The sequence below is a fragment of the Fulmarus glacialis genome, unplaced genomic scaffold, assembly GCF_000690835.1.
Source record: "Fulmarus glacialis isolate BGI_N327 unplaced genomic scaffold, ASM69083v1 scaffold41812, whole genome shotgun sequence".
Lineage (NCBI taxonomy): Eukaryota > Metazoa > Chordata > Aves > Procellariiformes > Procellariidae > Fulmarus > Fulmarus glacialis.
This window is the reverse complement of record NW_009196675.1, coordinates 1-12161: the sequence shown is the minus strand read 5'-3', so window position 1 is coordinate 12161 and position 12161 is coordinate 1. Positions and strand designations below refer to the sequence as shown.

The 12161-nt window shown below is 37.4% G+C and overlaps 1 protein-coding gene across 1 annotated transcript; it reads right to left on the bottom strand.

The window, feature by feature from the left end:
- Window positions 1-203: 203 nt before the first annotated feature.
- Window positions 204-9887, bottom strand: BPHL (biphenyl hydrolase-like (serine hydrolase)). Its single transcript, XM_009572280.1, has 5 exons — window positions 9735-9887; window positions 8047-8200; window positions 5557-5688; window positions 2836-2959; window positions 204-620 (listed from the first exon to the last, which is right to left on the bottom strand). Exons 1-5 carry the CDS (start codon window positions 9885-9887, stop codon window positions 533-535), a joined length of 651 nt encoding a protein of 216 aa, XP_009570575.1. The 3' UTR covers window positions 204-532.
- Window positions 9888-12161: the final 2274 nt, after the last annotated feature.

The following is a 12161-nucleotide window of genomic DNA, read 5'->3' as shown; positions in this document are numbered from 1 at the left end:
TTTGAAGAGGAAGGAGAGGAGGATGAGGCTTAAGTCCCCTGTTATCAAAGGAACTTCTGTAAAGCAGGCATGTGTACTGAATGACTTCTGATAGTGGTGGTGAAGCATGTTCTCTAGAAACTGTGTACCTAATTATCCTCTCAGCACTTGTAACTTTGACAGATTTCTCAGTGTAACAGTTCTGAATCCCAGTTATTACAATGTTTTTGTCCTTTAATGTTAAGAGCACATAAAGGCATGTATTCTAGATCATGTTTTCTGTCTTTCTTAACTCTATTGGACACAGAATAGCTATTTGGCCCATGTGGCAAGAAGTAAGTTTAAAGACATGTTAGAAGCCTTGCAGCACACTGGTGTGCTCTGATCCACTGGGGCTTACATATTCTCAAAGCGTATGCTTCTCATGCAAATATCTTTCATGGTTTTTCTTACAGGACTCAAACCTACCTATAACTTGAATGACAATGGAAAGCCAACTAAAATTCCTAAACAAGGCGAGGACAAACACCTCTAACTTGTTTTAAAGTTTAAGTCAGTGTAGGAAATCTTCCACTTGTCTGTTGAAGTCCTCTGCAAAACGCAGGTGTAGATTATGCTTTCCTTCTGGCATCAGAAGCAACCTTAAAAGAGGAAAAAAAAAAATCAAACACTGAATATACATTATATTCTGTGAGTATAGGTAATTAAAATATTTGCTGCCTTTTCCTTGCTCTTGGTTACCCAAGTACAGAACTGAAATAACTCTTATTTTAAGTACTATCCCTATGTTTGTTGTTGAGAATGTGAACCACAGCAACAGTTGAAGCAATAAGCATACTACTTGCTCCACTTTGGGGAGGATAAACTAGGCTTAAAACAAATTTTTGTGTCCTAGATCCAGTTTCTAGGAACCTTTCTGGTGGTCTGCAAAGAAGATAACATTCCAAAACTTATGTGAGCAGGATGCATGTTTGAAAGGTATGTGAAGAACCTGAGCTCTTTTGCCTGTTTCGGAGAACAGTGGTTGTGCTGGGCCGGGAACACATTGAAGAGATCACTACAGAAATGTAGATTTCTTGTCACCACCCAAACTTAGCATTTGAACTTTGTCTAATCCTTCTGCAAAAAGACAATCCAAAACTAACACCATTTATTCACCCATTAAAGTACAAAGGGAAGTCAGGACTTCTTCAGCTAACAAAAGCTTAATACTGATGTGACTGTGACAAGCCTAAAATGCCACTTGCCATTGCTTTCTGGGGAAAAACTTCATACATCAGGTATGTACTTCTAACACTTCTTTTCTTTATATGGGGGTGGGAAATTCTTTAAATTATTTTATCCTACCACATAGTAATCAGTTTCAACAGAGCTAAAGCGATCTTGACTGATACTTCGCTATGTTGCCTTCACATTATCTAAGCCCCACTACAGCAAGGGCAATCTTTCCTCCTTTTGTGGTGACAAGCACTGTTTTCTCTTGGGGAAAAGAGCAATGGCGTGTGAACATACCCAGCTCTTCTAGCACTTTGTCTGAATTTCATTAAGTGTGTTTATTCAAAGTCCAAGCAGCACACAGATGCACAAACCTATAGCACTGTGTATGCTATTAGCTACTGCTGTTAAGCCACTATAATGCTACCTAACTCTAGCCATGCTGTGCAAATACAGAATGATGGCACACTCTTTTACCATGAGAGAAACAATGTATCTGCACTACAATCAGCAAAAGTTTTTTCTACTTTACTACTAGATAAAAATCAAGGCAAAAAAAGCTGACTGTAGAAGCATGTGTTACTGAAAATATGCTAAATTTAAGGTTTTTCCTTCTGCTTTACAATGGAACATGTCATCTCCAGTGCAACAAGGGAAGAAGGGGACCATGTACCTAAGTATTAACTTCTGAGAACACTGTTGGTCTGATTTCTTTTCTGATGAATGCATATGGGGGAGCACTTCATCATGAAGAGCATCTTTACATTTTATTGGATAGCAACTTCTAATGCCGTTTCCTCCTTGGCTTGTCTTCCAAAGAGAAGCTATCAGATCCTTGTCTAGTTTTTTGTGATGACTTGCCTTCGTCAGCATCTGGAGCATTTCAGAGTTCAGTGAAGCCTAACAGGATGATAGGTGTTATGAGCAGGGCATGTGGGAGTGAGTAACTAACTAGCAGACATGGAATAAAACACCTGCATGTGATTGTTAGGAAGGTCTCATTCTCAATCTTTCCTGTGGCATAATGCATTTCTATGAACAGCGAGGCTGACTTTGAGGTAAATATATCACTCAGTTCTTCACAGAGATGACACCAATCCTACACTCTGCATTCATAAAAATGGTTTTTGTTCTCCTAATCCTTTTTTCCAGTCTTAATCATCACAGTCTGTTATTAAGTAGTAATAGAATACTTTAGTTTGTGTGCAAATCTATGAAGAAAATTCAGCTGGTGAAATCCCAGCTTTTTATAGGAAGCATTTCTGGAGTTTTCAAATGAAGCAGATGGCGCCCAAAGATTTTTCCTGTTTATAAAGTAATATCTCTGAGCATAGTTGTACATTTTTGCTCATTCTGCTGAAATGAGAAGGCAGAGCAAACATTGGTATCCTGTGCTTCTCTCTAAGAACTGGGTATCTCCATTCATAGCATATAAATTCACTGCTCTACTGAATGGGACAGAAATGAGGTGTCTCACAGTAAAAAGAATGCAATGGCCATAACAGAGAAGAAATTTGCTTGTTTCAATAAATGTTAGGGAGTGGTTCTGTGTGTGAAGTAGAAAGAGGAAAAGGACTTTCCTTGGAGGACTTTAGGAAGGAGCTTATAAAAATATTATACTTTTTATATCATATAACTTACCGGGAGCCTTTGATGTGCTTATGAATGTATTCTGCATGAGCTTGTGGAACCAAAGCATCTTTCTCACCATGAATTATAAATGTGGGACATTTAATATCTGGCAGCAACTGTTGGCAGATATTACCTAGGGAGAAAATAAATGAAGGTCACACTTCATTTTAAAATAGTGTGAAAGACTGAAACTGCTTCTGTAAAGGACTGTGAACTCCACTGGGTTCTAGCTATTGCCTCTCCTTGTAGATAGCGTGCAACTAATCTACAGAACTATGTAATCAGGACTTTAATTAACATTCTTTCTCCAAAATGTTACTTCACTGAAACTTGCTTCATTAACGGATACTAACACAAATGGATAGAGCAAATGAAGTACTTCTGTCCCACGTTTCCCCCAGGCTCTGACTGTTCAAAGCAAACACATATATCTGTTTCCCGGCTTTGTTCTTTTCAGCCATAGAGTCTTATGTCCTTCGTGTTTATGCTACATTTTGTTACATTGGTTGTCAGGTTACAACATTTGCTGCTTTTATCAGCAAGGTAACTTAGGTTGTACTCTTGCCTGTTCCACCTTCCCGATCCTTTGCTGTCTGCAGTGAATAACCATTTAATACAAATTGCACTAGAACTATTCAAAGTTATTCTCCCTGCCCATTCATCTTACAGAACCTCAAGAATAATTTTATGCTTACTAGTCTTTAATCTCACTAGAAGTAATTTTAATGCTTTTCCTTAAAGACTCTTTTATTTCCCCCTTTTTTTATTGCCCCCTTTCTTTTTCCTCATCTCTTAGTAATACAGTTTCCAAACTCTTTGCTTAACTTCCTATGTTCTCACAAGAAATTCTGTGGGCAAAACATACTTGATGAGTTTTATGTTCCATTTATTTGTAGTTGTCTCCTTGCAGCTACCAACAGCTGTACAGTTAACGCTCATACCCTAGCTCTAAAGTCATACACTGTTTCACAGATTTTTTCCAATTGTTTGGTTATTTATATAGTCTTAGTTTGCAGTTCCTACCAGTTAAATATTTTCATTTAGAACATTTCACCCATGGTCCTCAAACACCTGCACAAATGTTGACTGTTTTTTAGAACAAGTAACAAGTAAATTTAAGTTATTTACCTAAGGACATAGTTGGCAGTCAAACTATTATTTCCTAGTTTCCAGATCCTAAAACTGTTTTGTACTATAACCGCTAGATTATATTTGCTCCAATAACATAGAACAGCAAGACGAATCTTGAATTCTGCAGCTTTATGCAGCTTATTCAGTTTCCTTAAGTGTTGGCACCTTCTAAAAATTCGTTTCTTATAGCTTTTGACACTAAAAGCTGTCCCTTTTAGGGCAAATAATCTTATTTCTTAAAAAGAGCTTGAGTTGGTTTTGACCAACAGAGGTTTTGCTGTCCTCCTTTTATCTCTGATGGGTTTTATTAACCCCTTTACTTGTATTTGCCATTAATAACCTTTTGTGCAGTGTGTTTAATTCAAAGGAGGCCTGCTTGTGTTTGAAGTTGCCCTCCCTGAGCTACTCCTGGAAAAAAATTGCAGTGTGACGGTTGTTTATCTTTTTTAGGAAACGTTAGGCTTCTCCCAATATCTGACCCAGTTACAGCATCTAGGTAATTCAGCTCCTTGTTAACGTGTCTCCAGGTGGCTTCTTTTTCGCAGTCACTCCACCTCATAGTGTTTGAGGCGTATGCATGCAGGAAAAGGACATCACAGCCAGAGTTTCACCAGCCTGGGCTTTGGACTTTAGAATAAATTAGTTTTAAGGAGATGCATTCTAGAAAGGGTAAAACAAAATCAGATCATAATTTGTTATATCTCTCTACTGGGAGAAATTCTAGTACCGTGTTGCTGATCCTGTGCAAAACTTTAAGGAAAAAATACAAAATGAAGGAATATTTTCCTTGTAGTACCTGCTGCCTGTTAATGTATGTCACCTCCTTTCACTGAGAGCTACAGGAAAATGTATATAAGAGAATTACAGATTCCTTGTTTTATCTACTATGTATTTCTGCTTTAGGCAAATGAAAAGCAATTTTCCTCTGAATTAAAACAGAACTGCAGGTTATTGTCCATTTATCCCTGGCTGCAAAAGTCTATGTAGAGTAACTTTAGAAATCTTCAGAGATAAACATCTAAGAATTTTTATATTGTAGTTTAACTATTCTTTTTGGATTTTAAACACCTAAGCTGTGTCAGTAGTGTTTTTTAAATGTGTTTTGTTAATTCTGAGTTCCCAAAATCTGAATTTCCTTCTTTTTTAACTCATTATATGCTACTAGTTTTGAAATAGTGCTTCAGCTCCTGTTTGCAGAAACTAGAATGTACACACCTCACTTTTGGGATATCTTAACAATGTCACCAAGAGGTAATCCTTCGACACTGAGAGAGGAGAAAAAAGCTTGAGCAGAATCCCTCCTGTTCAGTCTGCACAAAAACAATGATTTAATAATGTAGTTTTGTGGTGGAACAAGAGGAGGGACTCACAAGCTAATGCTTCCTATAAATGTGTTTTCCTCCTGTACCTTGCTGGTTCTGTGAACCATCTACGAAGTAATTGCTTTATTCATGAGTGTGAGTCAGACCCAGCTTTTAATGCCATATGCAGAGTCCTTCCTTTACTGGCTGCTAGGAGAACTGTTAGATTTTTTTTTTTTTTTAATCCAGAACTGTCTGCTACTATAATTGCTTCAGTTTAACACTGTAAAAGCCTTACCATCTGATTTTTCAGCAAAGCGAGATATTCCATCTACCCAAGCCTCACAGGTTTTTGCAAAGTACTTATGTCCATACATCTCTTCCAGTGGTTTCTTTACCTTTTCACTCCATTTTGAAACATCTCGGATGCCTACATAAAATAATATTGAAATGTGTTAAGTCCTTTCCAGCAAGAAGATATAACCCAGTACTGGCAACACCTAATATGAGTAAGTTTTCAAACCAGACTGCAATATGTATTTCAAACCTGAAATTGCACTGAATGGTTTTAAATAATTCATAGCACGGAAAGGATATAAAAAAGGTGGTTTTATGATCTCTGCTGGGGTCTTTCTGAGCTGCAGAAGACCATCTTGTTATTATGGTCACAAGGAACAACAGGAAAAAAAGAAATAATCAAAGGACCCAGTCCTAAAACTTCTGTTTCTTTTTGGAGGGCGTGCAGAAAAGAAGCTCAAGGAGGTACCTTGTGTATAAAAAGGGGACTGTTTTATAACAGTGTGCCAGAGCTGGCAGTTCTTTTTTATATCCTTCAGCCTTTTGCTTTGGCTCATGGATGGAAGTTCTTCCATGGCTCCTACCAGTATTCAGAGGAAGGAAGCTCTTACTAAGGCATTCCAGCAGGCTGACATCATGGTACATTTGCCATAGTCTTACAGAAAAACAAGCAACTCTACTTAGTAGAGCCCCGTGACTCATGGCAGACTGGCTAAAGCTGTACAAATAATCTGACATTCTAGTTACTTATTTATCAGAACTACCTATTTTTTCCGCTAAAATTCTCAGTACTGCTCACAAACCAGATATCCACAAGGGTGACTTTCACTAAACTATATTTCAGCTGTACAGCTTTCTGTTGATAAAGCCCAAAACAATGTTGGCATAGCAGAGAACCTGAAAGAGACCTGAAAAGTACTGAATCATCAAACAGCAATATATGGCACTAGAAAAGCTTTTAATTGGTTTCAAATGGGAATTAAGGAAAGAAAGGGCTGAGGTGTTAATTAACAGACAGAACCTGTCCAGCCAAATGAGCAAGACAGTAGTGACTGAAAGTGATTTATAACAACATCTGATTGGAAATGAGTTTGCCTACCCCAGGCTAGCTGCTACTGAACAGCTGTTTCCCGTATAGAATCTACTGGTTTATCCTTGTGGCTGGACTTAATTTAAGAAGAGAGGGGGGAAAAAGCCAATGTTGAAAGGACATAGATACCAAATAAACACCTTTCTCTCCTACCAAACCCTCCATTGCAGCTGAGATGCACTGATGAGCCAGTTGTAGAAGGCTTGCGCTGCTACTCTCTGAGCTCTATCACCCAGAGAGAGATGTTGAAAGCACCAGTCCATGAAGAGGCCCAAAGTCAGCATTGCTGTGGGCGCTCTGTGTAAAGCAAGACTTCTTTTTTTAAATTTTTTTTTTCATATTATAGCCTGTTGGCTGATACTAACTGATGTGCATTTCATAATTATATAATAAAAACTTCATAAATATAAAAGCATGTAAAGAAATAAAGTAGCACTTTTACAGAGCTAAAAAGCATTTTGCTTACTGAACAAAAAATATACTATTACTACTACCAATGAAAGTGCTTTGGTATAGGTGAGGTACGTATACATATGCAATACATACACTTTTAATTTAGCTGAAGTCAGACAGTTAAATTTCACAACTGGTATAAATCAAACCCCAATCACTAAAATGAAACTATACTGGGTTACATTTGTTGAGAGCCTACATGGTTAATTCTTTTAATTTCTAATTTCAAAAGGAAATACACTCCCTTTCTGAGTTCACTAGCAGTTTTTGCTAGTTTCCTTTAGACTGACAAATGATCAGATTCTATTTCACGTGAGTGGAATAAGGATCAGAAATCCCATGTTTCTTTACTTTGCAAAGGTTTTGTAATCACAATAATTAACTTTAAAGGAATGCAAATTAGAAAGGCATCCTCGGACACTTACTTGAATGATTCATTTGCTTCCTGAACTCAAACAGTAAGTTATGAGCTTGTTTTCTTACTATTTATGTATTACATAGGCCCTAGAGGCAAAAGCTGGCATGTGCTAGCCCAGTGATTTTCTGTGGACCTTGTTTAAAGGCTGTGCAAAACGCGAGAAAAGAAATCAAGCCTAGGTTCAATACTATTATGTGGAATTTATTTTTAGGAATTTGTTACAGCAACAAAAATTTGACTTTCTGAAAACTACTGACAAGCTATTATAACTTATGCTTTTCAGCTGCTTAAGTTGGTAAGGACTTATTAAAAATTCTATTATATTACCCCGAGAGTAATTGTTAGGGAGTTTCTCACTATGACTTTAATCCATCCCTATACTTAGCAACTTCGTGAATTTTGTGTCGAGTTTCTTTAGGTTTGTTGTGTCCTCAACTCTGTCTCCACTTAGCTGCTACATGACTAAGATTCTTAGGTCAAGAAGAAATGGAAATAATTCTTTTAGGACACGATATTCCGCTTGTACATACCATTATAAATTCTCACATCCTCTTGAGTAACGCTGGCATTTGCTCCCCAGACAACCAACTTGTGGATAAGAGTTGGATACTTTGCAGCTGCAATGAGTGCTGTAATTCCACCATCACTCCACCCCAGCAAAGAGAACTTCTTAAATTTCAGTGCCTTGATTTGTACAGTAAAGTTCCATGCAAATCATCAGCTTATTTACAAGCAAATATCAAATATTTCTTGAAAACTAACTGTACAGATTTAGACACAACATTACATAATTGAACTATATTTAGCTTTCATAATTAGAAAATACAATTTTCCTGCTATGCATAAAAATACTTAAGAAAAGGTCAAATATTTAGAAAACAAGAAGTTATAGCTGCCCTTCCAATTTTCTACAATATTTAATGAAACAGGCAGTAGCCATATTAGATTCTTGCTGCATTTAAAAAAGTTCTCTTGACATTAAGAAATGTTTATTTACAATGGACAGTAAAGACCTTTTCAGACAGCCTGATGATATCAAGAATCTCTGGATTCTCTTGGTATAAAGTTGGCAAAGACTATCACAGTGTGGGATGGTAGGTAATCCAAGACCAAGATGAACTTAAGAAAAAGAAAAGTTTAAGACTTGAAAAATAGAACCCAGTGATCTGATGCTAGCTGATCTAAAAAAAAAAAATCTGCTCTGTAACAACCAAAAAATGCTTAAAGTATTTGCTACAGGATTGTATCAAATTTTAATGCCTAATTCACATTTTCTGAAGCTTATAAGTGTACATTTTAAATGTTACTTCATGGTGAACTGCAATTCAAAACATTAATAATGAAATTCCTCCTTCTCGAGAAGGAAGGCTCAGGGCAAAAAACATGACAACCAAGACCTTAATTCATTCTGACTTGTACAATGCTTTCCACTGGAATTTGAAACTCTTGTTTCCTCATATGCCACAATCTATGGTAGGGATACCGGCAGGGACAGGAGAGGGGATTTTGTGTATGTGATGTTCAGTGGGCAAAGGGTGGGGAAGGTAAAGGCACTCAGGAGCAAATGCATCTGAAGGTTGTTCAGGGACAATATTCAATGGTTAAGCAGTATTGCAGTTTTGCATATAGAAGCCTCAGTTTGTGAACTCTTTCGCAAACAAACATAAAGGTCTCAAAGGGGTTTTTTTTTGTTTTGGTTTTTTTTTGGCAGAAATTACAGCCTTCTAGATGTGATTAAGGAAGATATTGTACTTTCGCAGGAAAAACAGCAAGTTAGCTGAATGGGTTGTTTTGGTGCTTGGTGATTTGTCGTTGGAAGTCCAGGCCTGCTTTCTTTGGACAATGAGAGAAACAACTACAGAGAGAGAAAAAGCAGTTTCTAATCTGCTTGTAAACTCGATGTTCAAGTGAAGCATAACTTTATCAGTCAACTCGATACCTAGCAAACTTCTATCACTATCAGGCTTTTCTGGTTTTGGCTTCTTCCTTGGTATTAGGCTCACTGAAGTGTTGCTCAATACTAGATTTCACTCTGCTAAGCTATAATTACTAAACAGAAAAGAAATAAGGTAGGGGAAAGAAAAGGACATGTAAAGTAAGAGCTGACAGCAAGAAAAGAGAACCTTGAATTTTAGCAGCTGATCACAAGTTGGTCCTGGCCTGATGAAAAAGTAGTTATCTGTGACCAACTTTCAGTATCGTGCTGCTGAAGGGTTACTGGTGTCTTAGCAAGTTTCAGGAGTTGGCAGCAGTGCTTATAAAGCTTAAGGTTTTGCTGTTGCTGCTGCTGTTCTCCTACCACCACTAGCAATCTACGGATCTCAAAGTCGGCTGACGGGTGGAATAGCTGATTAAAATTTTTATTCTTCATGCCAGGTTCTTTGCCAATGCTTCAACTGAGATCTGTTTGCCTCCAGTATTTCTCTTGTTTACGAGCCATTATCTTGATGCATTCTTTGGGTTGTCTCAGGATGCCTTTGCAGCAGAAGGAATTTAATTGATTCTTTGCAGCCTTCCAAAAAACAATGTGACATAACAGATGTGTTGGATATGATATGTATGTGTGCTTGCTTTAATCTTGAATTACTTACAGTACAGGCCTCTACCTAACATTGGCAATAACCTGAGAGCTGGTTGCACCTCCTCAATTCTGTGGGTGATTTTGTGTTGGCCTTACCCCAGTGAACAAAATCTTTTTTGAAATCACCTCCTCCATCCAGGCCTTTGTGAAATGCAATCAAATGATCACGTATGCCATGACAGAAGTAACTTACAACAGTGAGTTGCAATACAACAGTACTCTGTACTGTATGCTTTCATTGGATCACAGGAAGTACACCACAAGTAAGGGTTGCAGTTGATCTACAAAAACTTGGAGAAGCCCAAGCCCGTCCTTACACTAGGACAGTAGCTCTGAAGAGTAAGAACCTCTTGAATATCAAGACTAATTATTTCCATGATTGTTTTAATGCTATTGGCCTTTGCTATTTTTAGACATTGGGATGGAGTGCAGCAAAGTGGACTTATTTGCATTATACTCCTTTTATTTCAAGCAAACTCCTTCACAGAACACGTACGGTGATAAAGAGCAGCGTCATCTGCATCAAGGTGCTAAATACTCTGCAGAATTTCAGCTTTTGTTATTTGACAGAAACCTTGCAGCACTCACAGCCCCAGCAGAGGCACCAGAAATCTGAAGGAGCCTAGAATAAAGGTTCTGAAGGCTCACCTATACAGACGGGTTTTCTGGCTGAGTGTAGGCAAACCACATACATTATAAAGACCTCTGCAGGAGTTACGACTTTGTTTTATACTGGAAATCCTAGCTGGGATGATTCTTTGGGATTGTGCTAACCTTTATATATTATGCTAAAATAGAAGCAAGTTACCACTCTTGGGAAGATTTTAATAATTTGTTGTTATTATATGCTTATATCAGTAAACATCTTCAAAAAACCAGAATGCTGCGTCTCATTTGTTTTGGCAGCTTTAGAGATTGGTAGGCTGCTGTCATGTTTGACTGGATACTACATGGTTACATTCTCTTTGGGGACAGCTGTTTTCTATTTTGCATTTATTAGTATTTGGACAGAGGCAGGAAAGGGGGTTACAACCACTTAGACTGGAAGTTTGTCACCTATCCATGGCAGCATCTTTATCTTCTTTGTTAGTGAGGCAGAAGAAAATGGTCATTTATGGTGCAGAGAGATTGCTTTTATGGTTAGAGGGCAAAACTCTGTCTTAATCCTGATTCTGCTGTCAGGCTTATTTTGTTTCGCTACGCAGAATGCTCCGGGAAGGCTGCATTTCCAGTTTCAGATGGGTTTCTGTAAGGTTACTGCTTATTACAGAAATAGAGTTGGATTGACTGTCTGAATCTTGTCTCATATTTTTGGAATTTTAATGCTCTGCCAACTTTCTTAACGTGGCCAAGGAGACTGTATAGCTTAACATAACAAAGCCAAAATATTAGTTAAAACTAAACCAGAAAATAGTGTTAGCACTTATAGGACGGAATAAAAGAGGAACACAGAAACATAGATTTGAAATAAAAAATTCTGCAAGATGAAAAGTAATAACTGCTTTAGGTCATATTCTGTACAATCACAATAGCTGTATTAGTTATTAAGATCTGATATGACCACAGGAAACCTTCGATTTCCCACACAAATTATTTCAGTAATATGCTGTAAAATGCAAAGTGTCAAGTTAATTTTTAGAATTAAATGTTTCTTGAAATGGGCTGCTCAAGGCAAAATGCCAAGATTCTATTAGCTAGAAAATTTTATAAGAACCTTTCACTGCTCTAATCCCTTCAGTTAAACCACTTAGCATAAACTTTGTTTTTTATACATACTTTACCTAAACTTGCATGCTTCTTGGCTGCAAACCTCGTAGGGCAGGGTCTTGGAATAAAAAAATATTGCTTTATAATGAATTGCTACTGCTCAACCTCTATGTATGTTGCAGAAGAGATGGAAGGAGAAAATATTTTCCAGAATAGTGTGCATCTGCCCAGTTTTAAGCCTTCATTTGTATGCTCTTTTGCAGAACTTGCTGTCTCCTGGAAACAACCTGCTTAACAGTACTCTTCCTCCTTCTCAAAATCTAACGAAAACAGCTTTTAAATATATCTATATCTAAA

Excerpts from the sequence above, each read along its gene's own strand:
- BPHL (XM_009572280.1), bottom strand. The coding sequence starts at position 9,887 with ATGAAGAATAAAAATTTTAATCAGCTATTCCACCCGTCAGCCGACTTT. Across the intron at positions 5,689-8,046 it reads GGATGTGAGAATTTATAATG|GCATCCGAGATGTTTCAAAA; the intron begins GTATGTACAAGC and ends TATTTTATGTAG. Across the intron at positions 621-2,835 it reads AAGCACATCAAAGGCTCCCG|GTTGCTTCTGATGCCAGAAG; the intron begins GTAAGTTATATG and ends TCCTCTTTTAAG.